The sequence below is a fragment of the Manis pentadactyla genome, chromosome 1 (assembly GCF_030020395.1).
Source record: "Manis pentadactyla isolate mManPen7 chromosome 1, mManPen7.hap1, whole genome shotgun sequence".
NCBI classification, from domain to species: Eukaryota; Metazoa; Chordata; class Mammalia; order Pholidota; family Manidae; genus Manis; species Manis pentadactyla.
In genome coordinates this window covers 202,903,854-202,919,868 of record NC_080019.1, presented here as the reverse complement: position 1 = coordinate 202,919,868, position 16,015 = coordinate 202,903,854, and the positions used below count along the sequence as shown (strand labels likewise).

General features: G+C 46.4%; 1 protein-coding gene across 2 annotated transcripts in view; it reads left to right on the top strand.

Annotated features, from left to right (window-relative positions):
• MRPS25 (mitochondrial ribosomal protein S25) overlaps window positions 1-14,305 on the top strand; it is a 29,925-nt gene extending 15,620 nt beyond the window's left edge. The window contains exons 2-4 of one of the 2 annotated variants that reach the window (XM_036911457.2): window positions 3,591-3,697; window positions 13,110-13,197; window positions 13,924-14,305. In XM_036911457.2, coding sequence (XP_036767352.2) covers window positions 3,591-3,697; window positions 13,110-13,197; window positions 13,924-14,116 — 388 coding nt within the window. In that variant the 3' untranslated portion in view covers window positions 14,117-14,305. Of the gene's footprint in view, window positions 1-3,590; window positions 3,698-10,774; window positions 13,199-13,923 lie in introns of those variants that run through there. The other variant, XM_057506321.1, reaches the window with a different exon arrangement.
• The last annotated feature ends 1,710 nt before the right edge of the window (window positions 14,306-16,015 follow it).

The following is a 16,015-nucleotide window of genomic DNA, read 5'->3' as shown; positions in this document are numbered from 1 at the left end:
ATGTGCACTTGAGAAGAATGTGTATCCTGCTGCTTTTGGGTGTAGAGTTCTGTAGATGTCCATTAGGTCCATCTGTTCTAATGTGTTGTTCAGTGCCTCTATCTCCTTTCTTATTTTCTGTCTGGTTGATCTGTCCTTCAGAGTGAGTGGAGTGTTGAAGTCTCCTAGAATGAACGCATTGCATTCTATTTCCCCTTTTCAATCTGTTAGTATTTGTTTCACATATGTAGGTGCCCCTGTGTTGGTTGCATAGATACTTATAATAGTTATATCCTCTTTTTGGATTGACCCCTTTATCATGTAATGTCCATCTTTGTCTCGTGACTTTCTTTCTTTTAAAGTCTTTTTTTGTCTGATACAAGTACTGCAACTCCTGCTTTTTTCTCTCTTAGTTGCAGGAAATATCTTTTTTCATCCCTTCACTTTTAGTCTGTGTATGTCTTTGGGTTTGAAGTGAGTCTCTTGTAGGCAGCATGTAGTTGGGTTTTGTTTTTTTATCCATTCAGTGACTCTATGTCTTTTGATTGGTGCATTCAGACTATTTGCATTTAGGGTGATTATCGATAGGTATGTACTTATTGCCATTGCAGGCTTTAGATTCATGGTTTCCAAAGGTTCAAGGGTAACTTCCTTACTATCTAAGAGTCTAACTTAAGTCACTTAGTATGCTATTACAAACACAATCTAAAGGTTCTTTATTTTCCCCTCCTTTTTTCTTTCTCCATACTTTATATATTAGGTTTCATATTCTGTACTCTTTCTGTATCCCTTTTTATTACCTCTGGTGACAGCTATTTAACCTTAGGAACACTTCCATCTATAGCGGTCCCTCCAAAATACACCATAGAGATGGTTTGTGGGAGCTAAATTCTGTCAGCTTTTGCTTATCTGGAAATTGTTTAATCCGTCCTTCAAATTTAAATGATAATCTTGCTGGGTAGAGTGTTCTTGGTTCGAGGCCCTTCTGCTTCATTGCATTAAATACATCATGCCACTCCCTTCTGTCCTGTAAGGTTTCTGCTGAGAAGTCTGATGTTAGCCTAATGGGCTTTCCTTTGTATGTGATCTTATTTCTCTCTCTGGCTGCTTTTAACAGTCTGTCCTTATCCTTGATCTTTGTCATTTTAATTATTATATGTCTTGGTGTTGTCCTCCTTGGGTCCCTTGTGTTGGGAGATCTGTGCACCTCCATAGCCTAAGAGACTATCTTCTTCCCCACTTTGGGGAAGTTTTCAGCAATTACTTCCTCAAAGACACTTTCTATCCCTTTTTCTCTCTCTTCTTCTTCTGGTACCCCTATAATAAGAATATTGTTCCATTTGAATTGGTCACACAGTTCTCTCAGTATTCTTTCATTCCTAGATATCCTTTTTTCTCTCTGTGCCTCAGCTTCTTTGTATTCCTCTTCCCTAGTTGCTATTTCATTTATCGTCTCCTCCATCATATCTAATCTGCTTTTAATACCCTCCATATTGCTCTTCAGTATCTGGATCTCTGTGCTAAATTCATTCCTGAGTTCTTGAATATTTTTCTGTTCCTCCATGAGCATGTTTATGATTTTTATTTTGAAATCTCTCTCAGGAAGATTTATTAATTCAGTCTCACTCAGTCCTTTCTCTGGTGTTGAGATTTTGCTTTGAACCAGGTTCCTTTGATGTTTCATATTTGTATGTGGTGCCTTCTAGTGCCCAGAAGCTCTACTCTCTTGAGCTGCTCAGCCCCTGGAGCAACGTTGGGAGTCGCAGGGAAGTGGTGCGGTGCGTGGGGCGGGGGTGGGGAGGGGGAGGAAAGAGCTGTTTCTTGCTTTCTGGCTGCTATACCTGTCTCCACTGCCAGAACCAGTGGGCTGAACACATAGGTGTAAGCCTTTATGCTTTGTGTTTGTAGCTGCTGTAGGTGGGGCTTCCCTCTCGCTGGCCTGACACCAGGGCAGGAGCTGCTGGTTTGTGAGCCAGGTGCCGGCTAGCCAGGAGGAAGTCACAGCAGGCTGCTATCATGGTTGGTTGTCTGTAGCTGCATAGCCAGCCAGGAGGATGGAGCACCTGAAGATCATTTAAGTTCCCAACCTGCTGGGCAGGGTGCACCCGGACAATTTTGTCTACTTGTCCTTTCTCCTGAGCAGTAAGCTCTGTGCAATCCTTGCCCCTTTAGCAGCCCTCTTGCTGTTAGGAAGTCTCTCAGACTTTTTTTTGTCCCAGAGCAGCTGGGTATGGATCCCTGTTTTCCACAAGTGGCTGGCATCTCAGTCTCTCCAGGTTATTCCACCTGTCTTAGCTTTCCATCCCCACTAATCACCAGAGCACCATGCAATGTAGGTTTGTGCTCCCAGAGCAGATCTCCAGGGCTGGGTGTTCAGCAGTGGCAGGCCTCCACTCCCCACCTGCTCTGTTTCTCTTCCTCCAGCCCGTGAGCTGGGATGGGGGAAGGGTTGGTTCCTGTTGGGTCATAGCTTTGGTACGTTACCCTGTTTCATGAGGTCTGCTCTGTTCTCCAGATGTATGCGGTCTGGTGCAGCTTTCTTTCCTGTTGCTCTTTCAGGATTAGTTGTATTAATTATATTTTCATATTACATGTGGTTTTAGGAGGAAGTCTGTCTCACCTCTCACGCCGCCATCTTTCTACACTTCTCTCTTTATCTTGACATACGCAAGACTGTAGGGATGCTGTGCTTATGCAGTGAGCCATCTAGAAATGTTTTTGACCTGTCTCATCTGATCTCGTTGTTGAAAGGACTGAGATACCAGCCAGCTATTCATGACCTGTCTCATGAGAGCTCAGCAGCTGGCTGATGACGGTCAAGCACACAGTCCTGGCCTGAGTCCACAATGGAAGGTTGGTGTCTTTTGCTTGAGGACTGCTCAGGACAGTGCCCTTTGGAAGGACACCAGCCAGATGTCCAGGCCCATTCAGCTGGTGGACAGCAGCTGCTCTGTTACTTTGTTTGACAAAGCTGCATTCCTGACCTGTGGAGCTCAGTGGCCAGGGCACCGTCATGCAGACAGTCCTAGGGAGGGTAGTGGCACCTCAGTGTCGCTCCAAGAATAGGGCTTCATGTCTCTCAGTTGTCTGTGGACTCCCAGCACCCTGGCCTGCCCCCAAACAGTGTGGTCCAGTGTTGCCTCTCGCTTCTTGGCTCTTGGATCTCCAAGACAGCCTCCCCACCTCTGTCCTCTCTGGCTGTCATCTCATTTATTTTTAAGTTGCGGTGTGATTTACGTGAGGTATGCGCGTACCTGTAAGTGTGCAGCCTGAGGAACTCACACAGATGAATAGGCCCTAGAACCAGCACGCAAATCAAGATCTAGAACATTTCATAGTTTTATTTTTACATTTATGCTTAGGCTGGTTTTAGAATAGCATGCAGTGGGGGGTAGGGACCCAGAGTTCATTTCCCTCAAATGACAAACCAGGAGGGCCCAGCACCTGCCATTCAGAGCCATACCAATAGATTCCTGGGAGCTGCTTTTCTCAGCCTTTTGAGGGGACAGGGTCCCCCAAGATATCTGACAAAATCCAGTAGACAAATCAACAGGTGCCAAAAAATTTAGATGAAAAATTGTTTCACAGCTTTAATTTCTTCCTTCTTGCAGGAAATTTGTGTTTTTCAACATACCTCAGATCCAGTACAAAAACCCTTGGGTGCAGATCATGATGTTTAAGAACATGACACCATCACCCTTCCTGCGGTTCTACCTAGGTGAGTGTGGGGCCTCTGCCATTATCAACTGCCCTTCCTCCCAGCCCTCCCTACCGCCCAGCAGTCAGGCTGATGTCACTTGTGCTCTTGTCACTGCCATTACTTCTGTCACTGTGGCCCTTGGACCAGGAAGCATCACCAAGGCTGCTGGGATCTGGGCCCTTCTTCCCTCGGCCCACCCAGTGCCACCTCCTGTTGTCCCTCACATCCTGCATGCCCACACCACGGACACTGGTTTTGCCAAACCCCCTTGTCGCACCTATTTTGATGCCTTTGCTCACACTGGCTCCTCTGCCAGAGATCTGCTTCTACTTGTTCTTATTTAAGCACAATTCTTTTTTTAGTTAAGGTATCATTAATATACAATCTTGTGAAGGTTTCACATGAGCAACATTGTGGTTTCAACATTCACCCGTATTATCAAGTCTCCCCATACCCCATTGCAGTCACTGTCCATCAGCACAGTGAGATGCTATAGAGTCACTTCTTGTCTTCTCTGTGCTACACTGTCTTCCCCATGACCCCCCTACATTATGTATGCTAATCATAAGACCCCTTAATCCCCTTCTCCCTCCCTCCCCACCCACTTCCCTTTGGTAACTGCAAGTCGCTTCTTGGAGTCTGAGTCTGTTGCTGTTTTGTTCCTTCAGTTTTGCTTTGTTGTTATACTCCATAAATGAGTGAAATCATTTGGTACTTTCTTTCTCCTCCTGGCTTATTTCACTGAGCATGATATCCTCTACCTCTGTCCATTTTGTTGCAAATGTTAGGATTTGCCTTCTTTTTATGGCTGAATAGTACTCCATTGTGTATATGTACCACATCTTCTTTACCCAATCATCTGATGGACACTAAGGTTGCTTCCGTTCCGTATCTTGGATATTGTAAATATTGCTGCGATAAACATAGGGGTGCATATGTCTTTTTAAATCAGGGATCTTGTTTTCTTCCAATAAATTCCTAGGAGTGGAATTCCTGGGTCAAATGGTATTTCTATTTTTAGTTTTTTGAGGAACATCCATATTGCTTTCCACAATGGTGGAATGAATTTACATTCCCACCAGCAGTGTAGGAGGGTTCCTCTTTCTCCGCATCCTCACCAGCATTTGTTGTTCCTTGTCTTCTGGATAGTGGCTGTCCTCTATCACATTGTGGTTTTAATTTGCATTTCCCTGATAATTAGCAATGTGGAGCATCTTTTCATGTGCCTGTTGGCCATCTGAATTTCTTCTTTGGAGAAATGTCTCTTCATATCCTCCACCCATTTTTTTAATCGGGTTATTTGGTTTTTGGTTGTTGAGGCATGTAAGTTCTTTATATATTTTGGATGTTAACCCCTTATCGAATATGTCATTTACGAATATATTCTCCCATTCTGTAGGATGCCTTTTGTTTTTCTGATGGTTTCCTTTGCTGTACAATAGCTTTTTAGTTTGATGTAGTCCCATTTATTCATTTTTGCTTTTGTTTTCCTTGCCCGAGGAGATGTGTTCAGGAAAAATTGCTCATGTTTATATTTAAGAGATTTTTGCCTATGTTTTCTTCTAAGAGTTTTATGGCTTCATGACTTACATTCAGGTCTTAGATCCATTTTGAGTTTACTTTTGTGTGTGGAGTTAGACAGTAATCCAATTTAATTCTCTTCCATGTAGCTGTTCAGTTTTGCCAACATGAGTTGTTGAAGCGGCTGTCATTTTCCCATTGCTTCATCATGTATCAATTGGCCATATATGTGTGGGTTTATATCAGGGCTGTCTATTTTGTTCCATTGATCTGTGGTTCTGTTCTTGTGCCAGTACCAAATTGTTTTGATTACTGTGGCTTTGAGGCAGAGCTTGAAGTTAGGGAGCATAATTCCCCCATTTTGCTCTTCCTTCTCAGGATTGTTTTGGCTATTTGGGGTCTTTTGTGGTTCCGTATGAATTTTAGAATTATTTATTCTAGTTCACTGAAGAATGCTGTTGGTATTTTGATAGGGATTGCATTTATCTGTAGATTGCTTTAGGCAGGATGGTCATTTTGACAATAGTAATTCTTCCTATCCACAAGCATGGGATGTATTTCCATTTATTGGTGTCTTCTTTAATATTTCTCATGCGTGTCTTGTAGTTTTCAGGGTATAGGTCTTTCACTTCCTTGGTTAGGATTATTCCTAGGTATTTTATTCTTTTTCATGCATTTGTAAACAGAGTTGTTTTCCTGATTTCTCTTTTTGCTAATTTATCATTAGTATATTAGAATGCAACAGATTTCAGTAAAAGTCCATTATATCTCAGCTTGGGCACCACTGCTCCCCAGAGGCTCTCCTGCACCCTTAGATTGGGCCCCTGCCCCTCTGTCCCAAAGCCCCTCCCTCTCAGTGTGGCCACACTCTTGTGACCAGTGCATGGGTGTAGTGTATTTGCAGAAAGTGCTTAGGGAACAGTGTTAAGTGAGGCTTGTGCTTGGATGTCAGGAGCATGTGTTTGGCCAAGCTGTTGCGCAGCCCTCCTGCCCTGAGTGCGTCACGTTCCGTTTGCTTTATTTCCCAGGTGTAGGCAAACATTCGCCTCACACAATTCCGAGAACCCAGTGTAGTGTAGGTTGGGGGATGCCTCAGGGGACAGCGTGATGATGCTCTGAATTCATTCAGTCAGTGTGTGGATTCCCTGCCAGGAGCCAGGTGCCAGTCTAGGTGCTCAGGGTCAGAGAGCCACACAGATCTCTGCCTGGCAGAGAAGATGTTCCAGCAGGAGGAGGCAGGTGGACACAAAGCTGCATAAGAGTAGTGGAAGAGCAGAGCTGTGAAAAGTGGAGCACGGTCAGGGGCTGGAGAGAAAAGAGGTGGTATGGCAGTAGTATTCTGTGTTTGCGTTTAAAGAAACTTTACCGTGGTGTAGAGCACCCATGCTGAAGTGCACAGGTCTCTCGTGCATAGATTGACAAGTCCTGACAGTCATTGCAGACCTGTGTCATGATGTTCCCAGTGAGGACACAACATTCCTGTTACTCCAGAAAGTCCCTCATGCTGCTTTCCAGTTAATTCTCCTTCCACGAGGGGCCACCACTGGTAGGGTTTTTTCACCACAGATTAGTTTTGTGTTTCAGAACTCCATACGTATAGAATTTCACAGTACATTCCTGTCTGTTGGGCTCTTACTCACCACATCCCTGATGAGTATGTGGCCATGTGTGCGCACCAGTGTGTGCGTGTTCTCTGCTGAGCAGCATTGCACTGTAGGAATATACCACGGTTTCTGTATCCAGTCTGTGCCTTGTTGATGATCTTTTGGGTTTGGTGGGATGCCAAGACAGACATGTAACTCTGAGCCTTACTGGAGATGAAAGAGGGGTGGGTGGCACAGGGAAGGTGTGCTGATGACAGAGCGGGCCTGCTGCCCATGGAAGGGGCTGGGGAGGGAGGTGGTTGTGGTAGCAGAGTCCCGAGTCCCAGGCCTGGGACAGGGCGAACCTAGGCTCAGCTCTGGTGCCGCCCAGGATCCCAAAGACACTGTGGCTGGGCCTCTGTGGCCATCAGCGGTTGCTTCTGCCTTGGGCTGCTAAGGTGAGATGCATGGCAGTAGCTTCTTGTGCAAGTTGTCTGTGTGGACATAGGCACTTGGTTCTCCAGGGAAGTGGCCTCAGGATGGGATTGCTGCATCGTAGAAAAGGTACGTAATGTTTTAGGAACAAAATGGTTGTGCACTTTGCCCTCCAGTCAGCAGGGTGTGAGGCCTGCAGGCTGGGCATCCTCACCCAAACTGGCAGTGGGGTCTTGCATTCATTTCCTGCAATTGCTGTAACAAATTACTACAAACTTGGTGGCTTCAAACATGGATTTCTTATCTTATAGGTCTGGAGGGTAGATGTCCAACATGGACGAAAATCAGGTGTTAGCACATCTTGCACTCTGGGGCAGATCATTTCTGCTCGCCATCCAGCTCCTAGAGGCTGCGCTCATTCCTTGGCTTGTGACTCTGTTTGCTGTCTGCCTGCTCTTCCCTAGGCATGTCCCTGTGGCCACTGCCTGGGCAGGCCCTCCCACGTGCAGGACCGCGGACTAAATTGGGCCTGCTGTGTATCTGGGGGCACCCCCCACCTCCAGGCCCTTGGCTTTTATCACATCCATGGAGCCCTTTAGGCCGTGTACGGTGACATATCCACAGGTTCTGGGGGATTAGGACTGGGACATCTTTGGGGGCCATTATGCAGCTCATCACATTGAATGTTGAATTGTAGCCATTCCAGTAGGCATATAACTCATTGAAGTTTTAATTTGCGTTTCCCATGAGTATCTTCATGTGGTTATTGGCCATTCATTTATTTCTTTTGTAAAAGAGTCTATTTGAATCTGTTGCTCCATTTGTTTTGTGCCCATCTTGGCCTGTCAATAAGCAGTTTCATGGCTGGACCAGCCCTTATAGTTCTTACTATGATTACAAGATGACGGTCAGGAGCAACCATCACAAAACTTTGATGGGAAAAAAAAACACTCATTCCTCACAGGACCCGGAGCGTACATGGCCCGCCTGGGGCCGCACAGTGAGGGCTTGGGCTGGAGCGCACTTGCCGGTAGGGATCTGCTTTACTGGGCCTAGTGTAGGGGCCCAGGGCTTCACAGGCTCGCTCTGTGAGCAAGTATGAAACACACAGGCAGAGAATTTAAGTGCAGAAAGAGGAGACAGGTGGCCCAGATGGTCAGTATTGACATCAAGATCTAAACTAAGGAGCCTCGCCATGGGGAGGTAGTCACAGTGGCCACGGTGTGTTCGTTTGCATTTTGAAGAGGGCGCCTGAGCCATCAAAGGTGGAGCCAGGCACTTGGACTCCAAAAAAGAGCAAAGGCCTACTGGCAGGGCCATGCTACACCAGTACGTACAATTGGGCTGTTTTCTTACTGAACTTAATATATTCTGGAGGCAAGTCTTTTCCTCAGATATGTGTACTGTGAATTTTTTCTTGGTCAGTGGCATTTCATTTTCTTAATGGACTCGTTTTGAGGAGCAAAATTTTAATTTTGATGAACTCCAGTTTATCATTTGTTTCCTTTGACATTTAGTGCTTTGTGTGTCTGAGAAATCTCTACCTGCCCCAAGGTTGCAGAGATTTTCTCTCATGTTTTCTATAAAGCATTAGTTTTAGATTTTATGTTTAGGTCTGTGGTCTAGTTTGAGCTATTTGTGTATTAAGTGAGACAGAGACTGAGGCTCATTTTTGGTTTTTAGATTCGGGCTATTCAGTTGTTAGAGCACTGTTTGCTGAGAGACTGTCTTTTCCTTATTAAATTTCTTCGGCATCTTTGTCAAAAATGAGTCAACCATGAATGGATAAACAAAATGCAGTGCCCACCGCTCCACCACGAGGAACCGTAAGCACAGATATGGGCTACAGCATGGACGGGCCTTGAGAGCGTGAAGCCGAGGAGAGGAGGCTGGCCCTGCAGGCTGTCTGTCATGTAATGTTGTTTACAGGCAGGCCCAGAGGGGGCTGGGATGGGGTGCTGTGGGGAACAGGAAGGCACTGATCAATGATTTCTGTGTGGGGTGATGAGAAAGTTCTGGAACGGGATGTGGTAATGGTTGTACAGCACTGTGAATGTGCTAAAACCACCAAATTATACACTTTACATGGTTAAGATGGTGAATTTTATGTTATATGTTTTCTGCCACACGCACAAGATGACTTGACCATGTATTTCTGCACTTCATCCTCCACTGATCTGCATCTGTCCTTGTTATTATACTGCGTTGTCTTGGTTTTTGTGGCTTTATAAGTCTTAAGATGAGGTAGTATAAATCTAACTTTGTTCTCTTTGTTTTTCCAAAATTACTTTGGCTGTTGTAGGTTTTTGCGTTTGCATATTAACTTTATCATTTTACCCCTTCACTTATTTCAGTCATCTCAACCCCTTCCTCATGGTAACCACCAGTCACTGCTCAGTGTTTATGAGTCTGTTTCTGTTTTGTTCATTTGTTTTGTTTATATTCCACATATAAGTGAGATCATGTAGTATTTGTCTTTCTCCACCTGGCTTATTTCACTGGGCATAAATACCCCCCTAGGTCAGTCCGTGTTGTTGAAAATGGCAAGATTTCTTTTTTATGGCTAATATTCCATTGTATTATGTACCGCATCTTTGTCCATTCCGTCTATTGATGGGCACCTTGGTTGCTTCCACAACTTGGCTGTTGTATGTAATGCAGTGATAAACATAGGGGTGCATGTATCTTTTTGAATCAGGGATTTTGTTTTCTTTGGGTAACTTTGTAAAAGTGGAGTTACTGGATCGTATGGTGTTTCTAATTTTAGTGTTTTAAGGAACCTCCATACTGCTTTCCACAGTGGCTGCACAATTGACATTCCCACCAACAGTGTAGGAGGGTTCCTGTTTCTCCACATCCTCGCCAACACTTGTTATTTCTTGTCTTTTTGATAGCAGCCATTCTGCCTGGTGTGAGGTGGTACCTTACTGTGGTTTTGATTTGCATTTCCCTGATGACTCGCAATGTGGAGCATCTTTTCATCTGTCTTGACTATCTGTATGTCATCTTTGGAAAAACGTCTCTGTTCAGGTCCTCTGCCCATTTTTTAATTGGGTTATTTGTTTTTTTTCGTGTTGAGTGTGTGAGGAGCTCTTTACATATTTTGGATATTAGCTCTGTAGTAGATGTCTTGTTTGCAAATATATTCTCCCATACTATAGGTTGCCTTTTCGTTTCTTGATAGAGTCCTTTGCTGTACAGCAGCTTTCTATGTAGTCCCACTTGTTTATTTTTGCTTTTGTTTTCCTTACCTAGGGAGATGTATCCAGAAAAAAATTGCTCATGACAATTTTCAAGGTTCTTGTTTTCTCTTCCTTTGTTGTATTCCATTGGGTTTTTTATTTTGGATGTAAAATTTGAAAAGAGGAAATACTAAGCTATGTTGTTAAAGATCAGACAGGTGATAGAAAAAAAAAGGCCATGAGGTTCTTTTTCAACCTTTTCTGTATGTTATTTTTAACAAGAAAAATGTCTAAAGTGAGGCAAGAAATACAGAAGGCAGATAAGGAACATTCTCCTGTGTGTTCTCATTTTGACTCTGGTTTTGCTGCCTTAGGTGAAACCACCACCAGCCCCAGTCTTGAAGGAGTGGCCTGTGAAGATGCCATGGATTGTCCAAGCCGCCTGTTAAGGAGTTTTTACAGCTCCCAGTACTTGAGGGTGTGTGGTGGCCTGTCAGTCTCCCAAAGGGGAGGACCTCTGGTGGTATCCAGACTTTCAGTCAGGGTGGTTGGAAGACAGATTCCCAGGCAGCAGCTTTCACAGTACGTACATAGAAACAGTCCCACGGAACCACAGTGTAAGGCTGGTGGCCACCAGTCTTTCTAGGAGACACTGGCAAGCTGGGGCGAGGCAGAGGGAGAGCGTGGTGGCCTCCACCCACTGGCATTCCCAGCATTGCAGGCTCCTCCCCGCGTGCTGGGCCTGAAGCCTGCGCCTCAGCCTGAGGCTCAGGACCAGCACGTGGGCCTCTCTCACAAAGTGGGGGGTGTTTCAGCCGCTGTCTGCAGTGCCCTGGGGTGGCCACCTGCCAGGAACTTTCTCTCCCATTGGTAGAACCTGGCGATATCCAGGAGCCCAAGCCCCCTGCCCACCAGGGCCAGGCGATCAAGGAGAGCCCCCTGGGCAGCAGCCACAAACACTAATGCAAAAATGGCACCTGCTGGCTGTTGGGAGGCAAAGAGGGCATGAAGGTGGGGCTGGTGGGGGTGGCTTACAATTTAAAAAATGGCACTTGCTGGAGGGAGTGGATAAGCTGCCTATTGGTCTGCATTCCCAGCTCAGTATTAAATTAGATGCTTGCCTCTCAGGCCAATACTTTGATATAAGCAAATGAGCCTCCTTCACTTGAAGTCCCCCCATTAGCTGCCTCTGAGCTGCCCTCAGGGCTGGCCTCCTGGGTCTCCTGGGCAGGAGCCCTGTTGGCTCAGTTAGAAGTGTTACCGGCTGGACCACCTGTGTTTCCATGAGTCTGTCTCCTCGAAGAAAGAATTGAAGAGACCAGAAAGCAAGAAAAAGCAGAGAGGAATTTGTTGGGTTAAAGGGGGAAAGTACACGGAGACAGAAGAGCGAACTGTCTGGAAACCAGCAGCTGCTACCTACGTTTTATGAGTTTTATGGCTTCATGTCTTATATTTATAGATGCTTAGTCCACTTAAGACTGTTTTATGTGTCATGTAATATAGTGGTCTGGTTTCACTGCCTTGCTTGTGGCTTGCTTTTCCCAGCACCAGTTATTGCAGAGACTCCCTCACTGCATATGCTCAGCTTTGTTCTTTCTCAGGATGGCTTTGACTATTCGGGTTTCTTTGTGGTTCCTTGTAAATTTTAGGATTATCTGCTCTAGTTCATTGAAAATTCCTTTGGTATTTTGTTGGGGATTGCATTGAATCTGTAAATTGCAATCTGTAAATAGCCACTTTTTTGGGGTCAAATATTTGTTGAAATATTTTGTTTTTTAGTTGGAATGTGTGTTAATGAGTTGTGAGAGTTCTTTATGTAGTTGGGATACAAGACTTCTCAGATACATGCATCATCATTTGGTGTCTTGAAGCACAAAAACAATGTTGATGGATTTTATCAAATTTGTATTTCATGGATATTTTTGATATGACTTCTAAATATCTTTGCCTAGGTAAACTTACGAAGATTTTCTATGTTCTCACCTAAAAGTTTTAGCTCTTACATTTAGGTCTCTGATCCACTTTGAAGTTTTTTTTTTTAATGTTGCAAGTTCAGGGTCTAAACTCATTTGCATGTGGGTGTCCGCTTGTTCCAGCACCATTTGTTGTAAACTGTTTTTCCCTCATTGAATTGTCTTGGAATCTTTGCTGAAAATAAGTTGACCATAAGTATAAGAGTTTATTTCTGGACTCAGTTCTGTTCCATTACACTTTTGTCTTTTCTTATGCCAGTACCACCTGGTCTTCGTTACTGTCAATTATAGTAAATTTGAAATTGGAAAGTGAACACCCTTGCATTTTCTTGCTTTCTAAATTTTTTTGTGGTTGTTTTGGGTCCTTTGCATGAATGTTAGGCACAGCTGGCAGTTTTTACAAAAACACCTAGGATTTTGATAGGGATTGCATTGAACCCATACACCAGTTTGGGGGAGAATTGGTATCTTTAACAACATTGACTCTATCCATGAACATGGAATTTCTTTCCAATAAAATAGTATGTTTTGTACTTATGTAAAACTTGTCTGCTCATGTTTGAAGAAATACGGAAAAAGGAAGGGTAACATTATGAATTATGTAGACAGACATATTTATCATTAAAATGTTTCTCCACTAAAAGCAAATTCCAAATCACTACCATTTGAGGCTGAGGAGTGCACTGAGAAGTGCAAATTCTCAGCTTTTCTTCTTTCTTTTGCTTCCTGTTTCCAGATTCTGGGGAGCAAGTTCTTGTGGATGTGGAGACCAAGAGCAATAAGGAGATTATGGAGCACATCAAAAAAATCTTGGGGAAGAATGAGTGAGTTGCTGGGTTGACCAGGAGGGGAGCATATGTCTTAGCCCAGAGATTCTGAGAGCGGAAAGGAGTGTGTTGGGGGGATTCGGGAGGGTGGGCCCTCTGACGTGGGCCTCAGACACTGACTGGAACGCAGGAGCTGCCGAGCCCTTTCCATCCGCCTGGCTGCTCACCAGGCATGTGACCATCACTGAGCCTTTCTGAGTCTAACCCCCTCTGCTGTGACGTGGGGATAAAGATGGTTGGTCCCTCCCTTCTGGTTCTTGGGAAGCTGAGGTGCTGCCCAGAAGCCTAGCAGCTGTGACCACTTCTGTCCTTGGGAATCCCAGCTTGGTGCCAGTGGGTGTCTAGCCCCAGGACCTGCTATGCTGTCTTTTTCGATACATGAAGGAAGGAGTGGGGAGATGCCAAGAAAGGCTGTCTTGGGGGAAACACACAGAGGCATGTCTAGGCTCCTTGTCCTGACTGTTGAGTCAGAGCTGGAACCACCTCTTGGTCGGGTGCCTCCCAGGTGACTGTCTGCTGTGGGGCCTGGGGCTGCATACCAGCAGAGGGCCTCTGCCGTCTCTGCTCCCTCCTCCGGGAGCCTGTGAGGAGGGGGGATAGGCCTGGGGAGTGAGGAGCAGGTTAGGAGGCCCAGGAGCCCCCATCTCCCTGGTTGATGGTGAGGTTCCTGGAGGCTCAGAATGATGGTGTCTATACGTCGTTGCTGTCTGTCCTCTTTGCCAGGAAAACTCTCAAGGAGGAGGAGGAAGAGAAAAAAGAGCTTTCTCACCCAGCCCACTTTGGGCCCCGGAAGTACTGCCTGCGGGAGTGCATCTGTGAGGTGGAAGGGCAGGTACCCTGCCCGCGCCTGGTGCCATTGCCCAAGGAGATGACGGGGAAGTACAAGGCAGCGCTGAGAGCTGGTGCTCAGGACTAGGCTCCCGGCCATGTGCAGGGAAGCCTCTGGGTGTCCTTGGAGACTCAGAAATCTTTTTGCAGAAAATGGGTCCCCTGCACACACCCGTGTAAAGGATGGGGCAGGGTGGTAGGGGGCGGGGCGGAATCTCTGCAGTTGAGTTGTTCAACCTCTTGGCTCCATTGGGCCAATAAAGTGCTGTTTGTTTTCCAGGAGCGTGGTGGGCATAGATCTGGTGGGCCTGGTAGGAGGGCCTGCGTGGGGAGAGGCCTTTGGGATGGGAAAACCTAGGCCACAGCCTGTTCACACCACCGTCTCAGCCTTCCCCTGGTTTCCACTGGCTCTCCACCTGGACCCGGGTTGGGTCCAGCTGCAGCCATCTTGGCTGGCAGTGTGGACACCCCCTCCTTTTAGATTCTTAGGTGAGCCTTTGTGTGGCGCTCACCTTTTCCCCTCCAGCCAGACAATGCCTTCCTCCCGAGGCCAGGGATGAGGAGGCCCGGCCAGCTCCACACCTGGCAACAGTAGGTTCACAGGCCAAGAGGAGGCAGGAGAAGGCATTGCCTGGCCGGAAAGGCCCGGAGCTGGGCTGGCAGCGTCTCACTTGTCCTGCTGCCCGGTTGGGCCTTGCCGACTCGGGTTGGGGTCAAGGGGCTGCTGAAGGGCTGCGTGTTAGTTCCTTCCTCACAGGACAGTGACACTGCTGTCACTTCAGTTACTCAGGAGACAGCAGGGCTGTCTAGGGTCATATCAAGAACAGGTTTGCTTGGTGGAAAGTGAAGGACCAGCAGGAGCACAGGCCCACAGCAGCGGGTCAAGGAGACTGGCCTGCAGGATGTAGCCGAACAGTGGGGCTCAGAGCAGGGCAGGGGGAGGGGGCCTGAGCTCCGCTGGCTGGAGCCGTGGCTGGGCCGTCTGTGAAATGGGGATAGAAGTGGTATCTGCTTCTGACGAGTTAGCCATGGGAAGTGATGTGCAGCCGGGATGTTTTACATAGATGTTGGGGATGATCCCATTACATTGGGAGAAATGTGGCCCCTTTTACATTTGGTGCTCAGGGTCCAGCTTACTGTGATTTCGCACCTGACCTGTGTTCAGGGAATGACGTGTGTAACAGGCAGGCATTCTTTGACAGCAGGCTCACTGGAGTTGTGTCTGATGGCAGTCAGCACTGGGGCACCTCTCCCCTTCCCCATATTGGTAGAGAAAGCAAGCCTCCATTCCTGTCTGTCCTGTGGGTGCTGGTTCTGGCTCCTGCAGGGAGCTCATAACCCAGCCAGCTGCTGGGCTTCCAGGAAGTACCCCTTCCCTCCATGGTCCATGGGGACCAACAGTGGTTGCTAACCAGGAGGCTCACCCTGAACCAAGATAGGGCCCCCTCTCCAGCCTGCCGGTGCCTGATGGCATGTTTGCATGGACCAATCCACAGGCAGCGGGGACAATTCACCAAAACAAACACCACTAGGGGCTTTACCTTTTAAAACTTTGTCTTCCATTTCCTATTTTTTACCTAGTGATTAAAGATGGGTTTAAAAGGTACAGAAATGGGAGAAAATTAGTAGAGAAGACTGCTGTGAGGGCTTTGTAACTGACACTGACTCTTAATTATTTGCACTAGTGGTTGTCAGATGGTTTTTGAGAGCAAGGTCTTATGGAGTGACTGCTTTTATTTTAATTTTGAGACCCTGGTAGAGCTGTTCTACCTGTTTGGCTGCCAGTGGCTTCTCCAAGAATCTGATTTGGGATGTCAGAATCCTTGCCTGTAAGATAAGCTCAGAGGATATAACAAGCAGGTGCTTTCTAATTTCTGAACTTTAGGAACACATTTTACCCTAGAGAGCAAACGTCCTTACAGCCCAGCCACCTGTGTGGCTCCAACTTCACACCAAGGAGCAGCCCGGCTGGAAAAGGCCCCGGCTG